Source organism: Crocodylus porosus, unplaced genomic scaffold, assembly GCF_001723895.1.
Source record: "Crocodylus porosus isolate Cpor-Errol unplaced genomic scaffold, CroPor_comp1, whole genome shotgun sequence".
Taxonomy (NCBI): domain Eukaryota; kingdom Metazoa; phylum Chordata; order Crocodylia; family Crocodylidae; genus Crocodylus; species Crocodylus porosus.
In genome coordinates, this window is record NW_017728947.1 from 40068863 (window position 1) to 40082788 (window position 13926).

At 45.2% G+C, this 13926-nt stretch overlaps 1 protein-coding gene across 2 annotated transcripts in view; it reads left to right on the top strand.

Moving 5' to 3' along the window:
* The first annotated feature begins 111 nt into the window (after window positions 1–111).
* Window positions 112–13926, top strand: part of HSD17B12 (hydroxysteroid 17-beta dehydrogenase 12) — a 133883-nt gene continuing 120068 nt past the window's right edge. Inside the window, exon 1 of one of the 2 annotated variants that reach the window (XM_019551604.1) lies at window positions 112–328. In XM_019551604.1, the coding sequence (XP_019407149.1) occupies window position 328 (1 nt within the window). In that variant the 5' untranslated portion in view covers window positions 112–327. Of the gene's footprint in view, window positions 329–7436; window positions 7636–13926 lie in introns of those variants that run through there. The other variant, XM_019551603.1, reaches the window with a different exon arrangement.

Here is a 13926-nt window from a genome sequence, read left to right on the forward strand (position 1 = left end):
CCCTTGTCTTCCCCTTCCCCCGATGAGCCTAGTTTAAAGCCCACTGGAGGAGATCCGCCAACCTAGAAGAGATGGACTCATGGATGGCTTCCCTTGATCTTGTTTGCTATTGCAGAAAATTCCTGTGGTAACTACAGCAGTCCCCCTGGGAATTTTTCTCTTCTTCAGTTTCACAGCCCTCCACCCTTTTTTAATCATTGTTGTGCCTGCTTCTTCCTTCAGACCTGATGAAGAACGCTTCACATTCAAAAGCTTGTCCAAGTCTATTCCAACCATGTAGTTGGTCCAATAGAAGGTATCAACCACAAGAGTCCTTGAACAGAGAATAGTAAGTTGCCTGCTTCTCTGAGTGTGCTGTCCTTTGCCTGATTTCCTTCCTCCCCATTCCCTGTACAGCTGACCACCTAGCTGATTCACATTTTTTGTACACATTCCTCCAGTCCTGCTACTAGCTTCAGTCCCACAGTTTTGCTCCTGTTTTATGCTGAACTTAAAGCAATACTCCAAACAGCTAGATTGGCTCTTCCTACTCTTTCCAGCTGCTTATATTGCATCCAAGCTCTTCATTGCAAAGAAGGGCTTGTAAAAGCAAATGAACACAATGAGCAGGAGTCAGCTCTAGGTTATGTATCTGCTCCCTACAAATTGTAGTTTGACAACTTCTATTTCAGATAAGAAGGAAATCCCTGAACAGTGCAACAACAGTGAGCACAACTTTTACGTAATGATTTGGACATCCATTGTAACCAAATGAAAAACAATGCTAGAATCTCACCCCTGTTTTCCTACAGATGGGAAAGTAGCATGCTGTATAAGAAGTCAGGTAGTAAAAAAATGCTTTAAAGATGGATTATTTTCTGTCTTATTACAGCACTGTTGTTTCTTCACTTCTCATACACATATATAAACACTCTTATGGAAAAGACAGACTCTCCACGTTAAATCAAATCAGGTCTTTGTACTAGCTATATAATTTATAAAGCTATTATTTGTCTTAATGGAAGGTAGCAGAAAGAAACAGTGACAAAAAGAAAATAGGATCAATTCTCTAATGCTGCCCTTGGTATTGCAATTATGAACCAATATCTAAGTCCTTATGAAGAGCCAGATCCTACTCCACCTGTTAGGGGGCACTCAGTGCAATCTCACTCCACTCTACACAAGTCCCTGAAAAACCATTAATACAAAAATTGGATGGGTTCTTTTCCTTCTTATTGCTTTTTGTGACCATGTCTTAAGACTAAGATGAAGATGCCTTTAAAAATAATTTTTTCTCAGGCTGCAACAGGATCACATAACGATTAAGTACCACTAGGACACTGAATGAATGGAGTTGGATTTTGTCCTAAAACTTTGGTCTACCCAAGAGCTGGAGGATTAGGACATACATTTCCAATTATCATACATTTCCAGTTCTAAAAATGGTGGCCTAAATTAACTTAATCATATGCAGTTTGGGGTTTGGTAGGGAAGAAAATCCTAGTGTTTGATCCTCTGTAGAGCCACTTTTCAGGGTGGGATATGTAAACGGGAAAATATGTTAGTTAAATCATTCTATTGAATAACTACTTATGCTGCATATTAGTACAGAAAATTGGCAAAACTTATACTGTTAACAGTTAAAAATGATGTAAAAATTAATGCATACAATTCTATCAGAATCAAGGCTGAATAGTAACACATGCAGAGGAAAATCCATGTCATATTGGTCCAAGCAAATTACCCACTGCCAAGTATTTCACAGTGCAATGTTCCAGGGAACCATGAAGCACTGTATCACCAGCATTACACCCAGTTTATATGCTTCTTTGAAGGAAAAGGAAATCCAAGCTACAATGTGGTGTTGAATTCAACCACACTTATATTTTGCTATAGATCTAACTGATACTTCTTGATTGTGAATACAGGTTTCCATAACGTCATTTGATTTGTATTAAGAAAGTATATTAGTGTGATGTGCCTGGTATAACAGGAAATGTAGCAGATGTAAGTTTTTGTCCTTCTTAAAATTAATAAAAAATTATACTTGAAAAAATTAATGCCTGGTTTAGTTTACTTCATTTGGGCTTATTATACTTTTTACAATTAATGTTAAAATATGAATGATCTTTCATTTATATGGAGTACCACACAACTGAACCTTTGATTCATTACTGCACTCCTATGGCCTGGATAAAAGTTATTTTGACCTTAGGAAGCTCTTCAGCCTTGGATAGTAACACACATAAGGAAAGGTTCTAATTCAAAATCTTGCTGCCTTGTGAGTGAAATCCTTTAATGCAAGAGGAGGCTTATTCCCCTTCCATGCCACCCCTTGCCCCTCCTTAAAACTGTGGCTTGGGTCAGGAAGGGTGTCTGGCAATATTGCTCCAAAGCTAAACAGACTTCAGATCAGAGAGCTTATCAAAGCTACCAACTCCACAGCTGAGTGGGGATAAAGGTTGAAACTAGAGAGAGTGGTAGTAAATTGATCTCAGGGAGCTTAACATAGCAAGGACTTGATCCTGCTCCCATGGAAGCCAATGGCAAAGCTTAATTGATTCCACTAATTCCATGAATAAGAACTATGGGATATGGCCCAGTATTAAATCTAGTAAAAAAACTAAACAAAATACCTCCTCTCTGTAAATGGGATTTAGATCCTCAGATGTTCTGTGGGGATAGGTTTTTTGGGTGAATATCTGTCATGAATTTTGGAAGGCTTCATTTTGGATCGCCACAAAATAAAACTTTTCATACTGATCTGAAACAAATCTCTTCTTTCACCTGAGCCACTATGGTCCTTAACAAAAGTTGCAGTTTTTTGTCCCCCCATCCTCTCTCATAAGTCCTGGTCTCCAGCCAGACTCCATCTCCAGGGATATATGATGGGTTTTCCCTGTGGCTGAGGCACTGTTTTTTATGGGTGTGTGGGCCATAAGTGTAATATGGTCAAGGTGCTGGTTGAGGAGACTCTCAAAACAACAAAAACATAGAACTGGCTTCAAACAAAGCGTACATTAAGCAATGAAGGGCAATAAGAGGAGGAGTGGAATATATAGGGCATAAGACATGCCAAGAGCAGTAAGAGTTGAAATCTGCAAGTCTAAAGTTCTGTGGAAAGTACCAGAGCACATCCAAGCACTTGGAATCTGGTCAAGAACATCCTGGGATGGACAGAATTAGTATAACGTGTCATACTAGATAAGGAAAGCATATGGGACAGTACAGCCAAAACTGAGTAAATACCTAGAAAGTTATGTAGGAACATTATTAAATATATTAATTAAGCAGCAAATTGTAGTGACTGATAATTTGTGAGCAATCATGAAAGCTTGATGTAAGAGCTCCTAATGTATTAAAAAGAAAGAGTAGAATAAAAATGCACTTTGGAATTTTTGTTTAACCTGGCACTTTTTCTATTGTTGGCCCATGCTGGTCACCTGATAGTATGAATAAAAGCTACACGAAGCTTATCTTCAGTAGTTGCTGCCTGCTTATTAGCTTATCAGGCTATATTAATGCACACTAAAGTGTTACAAAAAATGTGCTGTTTAGCTAATGCACATTTAAATAGGCCAATGGACCTTTTTCTAGTACCTCACAATGGAGGTATTACATTTAACATGCATCATCTAAAGCGCATTAACTACACGTGATGCTACACTGCCATAGTGACCTACTATAGCAACGTAGTGTCCACAAGTGTCTACACGTGACCAGCAGCTGCTTCACCATAGCAGCATGCTCCCGTTACAGTGCACTGCTATGGTGAAGTAGCTGCTGAAAATAACCATGCCGCTGCATGTATGACGCAGTATGGGGAGTTACTGCATCATGCTTTAGTACTTTCAAAAGGAAGTACTAAAGCATGGTATAGTAACATCACCATAGGGCAACATGTAGACGTACAAATGTATAGGAGAATTTGGGAATATATGAATACATTGGCATTAGTAGGTATAAAAATTATAACAGGTAGATATTTTCATGCTTCAGGCAGGAATGGATCACTTGGTTAAATTAGGAAAGCCATTCATTCCATATTCATGCTATTATATTTCACAAGTAGTGAGTTGAACTTACAATGAAGAATCAGCCCTCTGTGCCTCTCACACAACTAGTCCTATGTTCTGGTCTCCCTGCTGACAAATTTACATCTCTTGAATATATGCTGATCTCTTCTTCGTCAAAGCAGAAGGCTGGATCAGAAGACAATCCAAGAGGCTAAAAATTACATCAGTCGCACCTGCATCTACAACCTACACTACCATAAAGGAAAGACAGCTTCTAAAACATTCTTAGGAAACAAAAATGCGTGGGATGAGTTTCAGGTGATGGTTTGGATCCATTATTAATAGAACCAGTTTACCTACTGAGAGCATTTAAAGGCAGATGGGAAGCAAAACCAAGACAAAATAGTAGCAGAGCCCAGTATAAAATCCTTAGCGAACCATCTGATGAGTTGAGCTTTATCCCACAAAAGCTTGTGCTACATTACACACACACACACACTTTGGTTAGTCTATAAGATGAGAATCTACCCTTCTTTCTACTTGACATCAGACTAACACAGCTAGCTACATCTCTCAAGTGGACCCAGGGCATCAGATTTGCTTGTACTGCCACATGGAAGACTAGGGTTAAGTTCTAATTTTAACTTCTAGCTCTCAGGTCTGGAAGTGGTGTGGAAGCAGCTTGATCATAGAATCATAGAATGCTTTATGTCACTTTAGAGTTAATTATGTTGTTCAGGATTTACACTCTGGTTGGAAAAATTGTGCTTACAATATAGGACAAAATTGTATAGCTTGTATGAGTTCTTTGATTTCTGAGGCTGTAGAATTAGCTGCCAAAACTACCTCTTACTGTAGAAGTGTTCTTCAGCATCTATACTTTTCTATCCTTAGTGGTTGTGAGTAACAAAGCATCAGAGAATACTCTGTTCAGTAAAAACTTTGGGTTGAAAGGTTGAAAACACAGAGCTGAAAGAAACCTCATGGTAATCTAGTCCAACTAGAGAGGAAGCCAACTTAGAATAATCATTTTCAGACTCATTCTGGTCAATAAAGAGCAATAAGTATAAGAATGAAGAAGGCCAAAGTGAAAGACTACAAGTTGTGACCTTGGGGTTTGGAGAGCAGACTTGAATGGCGCACAAGTTACTGGGATCAGTGAAATCATGGCTGGATTAGAGGAAAAGGTGTTTGGCAGAGACCTGTTTCCCATTCCCCAATCCTACTATGAAGTCTAAGATCCATCTTTATAGGTTTGCATGAGGCAAATGGCCTCAAGATGTGGTGTGCTTTGCTGCGCTTATAGTCCAGAGGGCAGAAGTGTAAGCAGGGAGGAAATATAACAAAATCATTATAACTAACTCCAAAGAAATCAGTTTAAACTACAGGAACTATTGCTGCCTTGACCCCATCATCCAACCATTTGGTATTGTTAACCTAGATCTGGACAGTAAAGAAAATGTTACCCATCTTAAGAAAAATTACAAGTAAAAAGTATTGAACACACAAATCAAAATGAGAGGGTAGGAGGTAATACAGAGGAGAGAGAGTAAATATGAGAAATAACTATATGATATAGAAACTTCTCTGTAATTTATTAACATTAAAGGCAAGCAAGTGCCTGATTGACCACTATAACACTACGCCCTAACAGTAATACAATTTGCACTTTTGTGCTACTCACCTCGAAGTTTTATATGAACAATAGCCACTCATTGATCGCTAAGGCATGGCAATGCCACAGCTACATCATCTAACACTTTTTAGGATAGGAAGTAAAGAAAAATACTGCAGGCCTCAAATTTTCAAGAAAAAAAAATGTAAGCAGGTATGGAATATGGTGAGAAACACCAGAAAATGGTGCTAGGCAAGCTATGGAAAAGGGAATTCATGCCCTGTCATCTAACAAAAGATCATAGGTTGCATCCAGCATAAACATCTGATGTTGGGATTTTATGTGGTTTTTCTGCAATGACAGGTATCAAAATTCAGCCTTGCAAATCTCACCTGTGTAGGCATTTGGCTTTCCACACAGACTGGCTCCTATCTCTCTGCCACGAGTAGTGCAACTCAGAAGGGAGGGGCCCCTGTTCTCATTAGGGGGTCTGCTGCCAAGATCCTCTGTAAGTGTATACACAGATGCGAAAGCACATGCACGCACGTTCAGCATAAGCAGTGATGAAAATCAGCGGCTGGCAATCCTCATGATTTCCACTCTTCAGAGGAGGATGTTGGACAGCTGGAACATACACTGGGCCACGTGGCAGGTTGGGCCTGGTTTGGGGGTTCTCCTCTGGTTGGGAACCTATGGGCTGCTGCCAAGATATCCGGCTGACAGAGGGAAGTGAGGCTACCTGGGGCACCTTTCCCATCACCTGTAGCTGAGGGGGAGGGATTCGAACTGGAACAGGGTGGAGAGGGGCACACTGGGTGAATGGAGCACCAGGAGCTTGGGCTGGTCACGAGCCTAGCAAAAACAGAGGCCTGGAGGGAATTAGGGGTGTCTTAAATACAGTGTATTTAATAAATAAAGTCCTTGTGCAACTTTAAACTTTAATATTGTGTGTACTTTTGATGTACACACGATAGAAGCAAACTGTAAACGGCAACTGAAAGCATAATTCATTAAGTTTTAACACAACACACCTCAACTTCCTAGACTTTGACATAAACACCATCTTTTGTGATATATTCCAATTTTCTAACTTGTAGAAAACATTTTCCAGTGATTTCATGAATTACATTTATGATCCTTGCCTATACATAGCTTATGCTGTGCTGAAACACTTAATGAATTTTGCTTTCAGTCACCATTAACAGTTTGCTTCTAGCATGTGTATAGGCAAAGTTATTAGTTACACAAGGACTTGATAAACACCCTTTATATCAGGGCAGCTAAAGAGCAGGCTGCGGACTGACCTGGGTTGACTAAAGGGGGAAGGTGAGGTCACAAGAGCACGGGAATCTATGCTGCTGCCTATGCACGCATTTAAGCCGGAAATTACGGTAGCCCCCTTCCCTTGCGAAGGCGCAGGAAGAACCACGCCGGGGAGCAGCGTAAGCGGGTAGTCCTTGCACTAGGAGACAAGGGTCAAGGACCCAGGAAGTCAGTTCTCCAGTTGTTGCTACGAGACCCTCAAATTACCCGCCCAGGCAGCTCCACCAATCCTGGCACGAATGCCTTCTGATTGCCAGGCACGGTAGCCAGTGGCTGGAGAGGCGTGTGGCCAAGCACATGGGGGCACGAGGCCGTGGGCGTGCGGTGGCCGCGGTTCTTCCAATGAGAAAGGAGACTGCGTGAGCCGGTCGGCTCCGAGGCGGGACAGGGGCGGGGTGCCCGCTCGTCGCCCAATAGGAGGCAGGCGTGGGCTTGACGGGCGGGCACCGCAGCCAATAGAGAAGCGGCGCTGCCGGGAAAAGGTCGGCGGGGAGGCCAGCCGCCCTCAGTCGCTGCGTGGCCACCACCCCCGCAGCATGGCGACCGTGGCTTCGCTGCCCGCCGCCGGCCTCCTCTACTGGGTCGGGGCGCTGAGCGCCGCCTACGTCACCCTGCGGGCCGGCTATAGCCTGCTGTCCGGACTCCGTGTCTGGGTGCTGGACCGCCGCGCGCCGCCGGGCCCGGGGCTGGGCGCCTGGGCAGGTGAGTGCGGGGCCGGGCCGGGCTGTGCGGGCGGGGCTGTCCCCTGAGTGTGCGGGGGTCGGTTTGGTGACTTGAAGCCCTGCTGCTTCTCAGTGCCTGGAGCAAGCTTCCCGAAGGCAGCAGGCGAGACTCTCTGGGTGCATCTGGCATCTCTTCTTGGACCAGCTGTAATAGTTGGGAAAATTCTTCTTTGCAAGCTTTTGGATGCAAACACCTTTCTGCAGGCAGAGCAGCTGTGGGTGCCCTGCCCAAGTCTCCAAAAATTGCTTCTCTCTGTGCCCCCACAAGGCTTTATCGCCTTCTTGGAGTAAAAGGCACAAGGCTGGTTAGAGCCGCATGCCTATGTTGGCTTCTCCCAAAAGAGAGAGTTTCCCCCCTTCCCCCACCGGGTAGGGACAAGGAGGCTTGTGGCAAGGGTTTCTTTGGGTGGTGTGTTTTTGTTGTTCCTGCCACCAGTATAGTTGGAAGTGAGACAAGGTGTTGGATGCAAGGCCTTTATTAGGTCTCTGATCACAGGGGGTGGGGAGGTGAGTGTATCAGTGCTTTGGGCTACGCTGGTCCCAGAGATCCTGATACCTGACTTCCTGCTTGAGCCCTCACTGTGGCTTGCGGTATAACATATCTAAGTCCTAACGGTAGTTGCGTAAAAGTGTGTGTGTGTGTGTACACTCAGTTATTAGTTCCTAAAAAGCTTTTCCCTTCCTTAGTTTAAAGTATGGCTGTTCCGCACAGCATGGAAACCTTGAAAGTCAACTTCCTTGCTGTGCCTTTGTTTTCAGCTGTGGATTGGTCTGTATTCAGTCAGTCCACTCCGGATGAAACCATCCACATTTGAAACAGTAGCTTTGTTTAGAACTAAATTTTTGAATGCCATGGAGGACATGTGGAAACATGCGCAGCTCTGCATTAATTAAGTTACATGCCCATTAGTACATTTTGTTCTACTCAAGTGAAATCTTTCTTTCAATCAATTTCAGTAGGTGCCTGTTCAGGCATATTGAGCTTGTGTTTTCAGTCTGGTTGATTTTAAATGTACTAGTATTACTACCTTTTAGTTGCTTCTATTTTTGAGCAGGACAAGTTCTCTTCTTTTTTTTTTTTATCCTTAAAAGTGTCGGATACTAAACCTTCCTCTCTGAAAGCTGCTTCAGCTAGATCCTAATACACAGATTATGCTCTTGGATTCAGCTTCTGTGCAGAAATGATGAAACAAGCTATCTAGTGTTTGGCAGTGTAACATGTGGGCTGGCACTTGGTTGATGATGGGGTGCTGGGCCTAGGTCATGAGGAACTACCTCAAGGCTGGGCAGCTGAGAGCTGTGCCCATTCTGCTGCCATGTCTCCTGGATGGGGCTCCTGATTTGCTGTGTGCAGGGCCAGGACAGGTGGTGCCAGGCCCCCAGGACCTGATCCTGGTGTGGTAGGGGGGGCTGTCCTGCATCCATTCATCTGGTCTGTGGGGCAGAAAGTTGAGCACCACTGGTCTAAATAATTCCTAATCTCCTTTTTTGACTGATGCTGAACATTGGGCTGATGGCTTTGGGGAACCAGGCACAATAAGTCCAAAGTCTTTCTCGAGTAGTAACAGCTAATATAGAGCACACTATCATATATGTCTGCCAGGTTATCTTTTTCCCTATGTCTGTCATTTTGCACTTGTTAACATGGGAGGGGGAATTCAGCCTACAATCAGGGTCCCTAAAGTGTTGACTACTCTGGTTTGTTTGTCTTCTGGATCTGTATTTTTGTTTGTTTTTTTCCTTTATTGTTGCTGCATGCACAAAGAAGTTAATGCTTTTCAGTCCAGTCCTAGAAAGTTTGGGTTTTTTGTTTTTTGTAGGGGGAGGGGTTGGGTGTTTTGTGTTTTTGTGTTTTTGTTTTGGTTTTTTTTAAATCTTAATTTTGTGGTTTTTCCTGGTTATTTTAATATGCCTTTGGGGTTTTTTAAAAGCACTGGTAGTCTAAGACTTCTATCTGTACTTCTTGATCTATGTTCAGGGGAGAAGAGCTGCTTTTCCTAAAATTACACCTGAAAATATAAAGGTCATCTTGTAACTGGAACAATACAGTAATAATGTAACTCTTTGCACACTGAAAAAACACATTTAACTAAAACAAGATGCCTTTATTCTAACGAGTTCTCTGAACAGTAGGTAGCCAGCGGACTGTGCTTATGCATCAAGCTGGCATTGCCCTGGCTGTTAGAGTTGAACCCACATCATTCATATCAAGGGTGGTTCACAACCTACATAGCTTGTGGTAGGTTGCCAAATTCAAGATAAAAACTACAACAAATCAGCTGAGCAATTTATCTCAAAAGATGTTGATTCTCTGATCCTCTGGCACTTAGCAGCAATCCTGTGCAGCTGATCAGACAGCAGCACTCCTGGAAACCATCTGCAGCATCTCAAGTGGTGCTGTGTAGTTGCATGTACTCCTGTCTAGTTCACAAGTCTTAATCACTGGGAGGACGGGGAATATAACTTGGTGAAGTCTCTGGGTTCTGCTAGACCGGGGGGTGCAAACATGATTTGAGGGCTGCATCCATGGGCAACCAGAAGTTGCCTGTAGGGGTGGGGTTTAATGGGGAGGGTGGGGGTGGTCTTGGGGCCCACTGAACATGGTGGTTGGCAGCAGGAAGGTGCTGGCTAATACAGCTCCAGTCACTCCATCAGTTTTGCCTGTTGGCACCGTTGCAGCTTTATCTCCCTAACTGCCAGTCTTGCTGCTACCCTTGTTGCTGCCATGTCCCATGCCCTGTGTCAGAGCTAGTGGGTGTGTACATGCTCTGTGTATGTTTTATAGCACTGTAATTTAGAGCACTTTTGATAGCACTATACAGTTACAGGTTCTTAAACATGACAGACATGCAGTGTTTGAGGTGTTGGGGATGGGACTCTGAGCCTCCCTGCACTTACCAGGCTAGGAGGCAGGGGGTGCTCTACAGCCTCCCAAGGCTTCTCCGCTGCCCACAAACTTGACCAGAATACAGAAACTAAATTTTGAAGTGCTGTATTTTATAGCACTTTAGCAACCTACAGCACCTTTTAAAGTAGCATCTCATTTAACAATGCTTAGTTTTAAAGTGTTGTAAAGCCATGCACATCAGTTAAGTCACAGCAATAAAGCATTTTAAATGGTGAAAAGCAATTTCTGTATACACCCTGTAAGACCTGCTTATGTAAGGGGTGTAACAACTTGAGTGTTATAGCTTATATTGTTACAATTCTAACAGTTGCCTGTAGCAGTGGTGCTCAGTTCTGGCCCTGTGAACCAAGTGAATGTGGTACATGGGGGGGCAGGGGGGGCTCCCTAAAGGTTCCCTGCATGTTGGATGTCAGGGCATCTGGGGCCAGATCTTGCCTGCAAGCTGGAAGTTGAGCACCCCTAGCTTATACCTTACAACAGTGGGGCCAACGTTTTTAGCCGGCAGGTCACAAATTAGCTCTGCATTCTCTCCAGCTGCTGCTTTGATCTTCTTCCTTTGCCCAGTCTTTTCTGCTTGCTACCATGCTCTGTCTGATCTCTTGTTCTGCCTTAATACATTCCCTGTCCCCTCCTTGATCTGTGGTGTTCCACGCAGGCTGCCCATGCCACATGGAGTACCCATGCCTCAGGTTGGCCACCCGTTTTAAAGGAATACATTGTTAACCCTTTAGTTTCTTTTAAACTGGTTTATATTGGCTCAAGCCAGAGGTGGGCAATTACTTCAGGCAGAGGGCTGCTTACTGAGTTTTGACAAGTTGTCAAGGGCTGCATGACAGGCAGCCAGGGGCAGATAAGTATTCATTTTCTAAATATTTTAGGGGCCCCAGGCCAGATAGAATGGCCTGGCAGGCCACGTTTTGCCCACCCCTGGCTCAGGCTATGGATGAGAAAGTACTTCTTGGCTCTTTGTAGATCAGGGGGAACTGCTGCTTGGGAGCATGCATGTAACTCTTTGTTCTGAATGATCTAGGGACAGGAGTTGCACACAAGCTGAGGATTGGAATGTAGTTCAAATTTCTAATGCAACAGAAGTTCAGTGCACATAAATGGCTATCAAAATGACCAAAACCAGTTTATATTAAACCTGCATGGATGTAGTATTGGATGTGACTGGTTTAGGTTAAATTGGTTCATTAAACTTCTGTCCTCAATCCCCTTCAGATTCAAGTCTAACCTGGTCCCCCAGTATCCCAGGATGATTTGCACCTCCCCCCCAAATGTAGGAGTGTGGGGGCTGGCCTTGGCTCAACTTGTCTGCTCCAGCTGAGCAGGGAGGCATGCTCTAATGTACTCCCCCCCCAAGCTTCTGGTCTGAGCCACTACAGGCATGTGGCTGCATTTCTGGAATAAAAAGTGTGACTGTTCACCAGGGATCCTGGTTTTCTCTATTTTTAAATAGCTCAGATTTACTAGGGTGTTTTTCTGGTTTAAAAAATGGGGGGGGGGGGGTGCGCACGCCCTTATATCAATTGAACACAATGTTTTATTGATATAATTATAAGCAGTTTGAGGCACTGCTAGGCTTCCAGTCATAAGAAATTCTAAGTGACTATAAACTTTGGCATTTGGCGGTGGTTTTTGTTTGTATTTTTCTTTATGGGGGGGGGTGGCGTTTATCATGGAAAATCAGAGGTCCTTGGCCCCCTTTGCTCACCTAGGGACAGACAGCTGCAGGTGAACACGTGTCTATTTCTCACAGCCCTCCCCACCCCCCCCTTGCCTCCTTGCTTTGTAGTACTGAGTAGCCCTGAAATGCCAGTGCCTTCCCCATGCTATAGCCCCTCACTTCCCACCCACAGCCCCTGGGCCCTGCTGGGCTGCAAAGGCCCCAGGGGGAGGGCAGCACAGTGGGGATGGCAGGTAACCTGCCCTTGCCCCATGCACAAATCTAGGGGGCATGTGCCTTGCCATGCCTCCTAGGAGTGCATGCAGGAATGGGGAGGCAGCTCCCTCTAACCCCCCCGATAAGTTGCTTGCAGCCCTGTCCCACTCCCCACCTAGACCCTGAAGCCATGCATGGCCCTGGGCCCTAAGACCCATGCACTGTCTAGGCTGGGCAGCAGTCCCAGCCCTGCCCAACTCCCTCCCTCACAATGGGGCACCTCAGTCAACCTCCTTTCCCTGCCAGACTTGCCTTTAGGGAGCTGCTCTCCAGGCTGCCTGGCAGCCATGTGCATATATACCTGTGCATGTGCACATGGTACCCCCTGCCTGACTGCCTTCCTCCTGCTTCCCCAGCCCCTTGCAGACTGCAACTCTGCCAGCTTGCAAAGGGAAACCTGCTGTTTCCTGCACATTTCTCCTTTTTTAAAGGCAAGAATCTGTGTTTTACTGCATTATTTTTTCTGTGGTGAACAGAAAACCTGGATCCCTGCTGTTCACTTTCTTATTAATTCAATGTATGCAATTTAGACTAACCTGCGAAGATTAAATCTATTCAGCCTCGGGCTTTTTGACTGTATGCAGTCAACTAGCTGAATTAATTAGGGGGGCACCAATAAAGATTTGGGGGAAGCATATTGGTCAATACAGATCTGACTTCCAATACACAGCCTGGCAGCTCGAAGAGGAGTGTCTGGCTGGTAAGTCTGTGGTGGACGAGGAGGGGGAACAGTGCCCCTGCGGTGAGAGAGGAGTGGGGTTGGGGCTGGGGTAGGTGCTGCCTAGCCAGGGTGTGGTATGGGATGGAGCTGCAGCTTGTCTGGGAGTGGGGAGGCAGCTCCTGCTGCTGTGTGCACCCAAGGAAGGTGTGGGGAGCAATGTATCCCCCAGATCTGTGCAGAACTGGAATGTCACTGGACTCTTCCTGGTGGGGTTTGGGCCAGGCTGTACTTGTGGCAAGTGGTGGCAATGCTGGGAAGGGGGCTATGGGGTTGGGGGAGGAGGGGTGGCTGCAGCCACCTCAATTTGCTGTAGTCTGCCCAGCCTTGCCCTGCCCTGCCCTGAGTGCAGCCTGGCCTAGCCCCCTGCTGGGAAGAGCGTAGTATAGACCCAGACCACAGCTGCAGTCCACCCACACCCTTCACGCACACCTACAGGTACACATGCCCTCCCAGGGTGTATGCAGTGGTGGGAGCCACCTTCCCCATGCCCCCTAGATGAGCCCCAACTTTGTCCTGTGCCCCATCCTGCCCTAGCAGGACAGCACCTACCCCAGCCCCGCTCCTTCCCTTACTCCAGGGGCCTTGATCTGCTCCCCTGTTTTCTTCCCCCCCCCCTTCCACCACAACAGACTTACCAACTGGATGCAGCTCCCCATGTCGTTGAGCTGTGCTCCTCACTGCCTGTGTGCTGTGCTGTGCT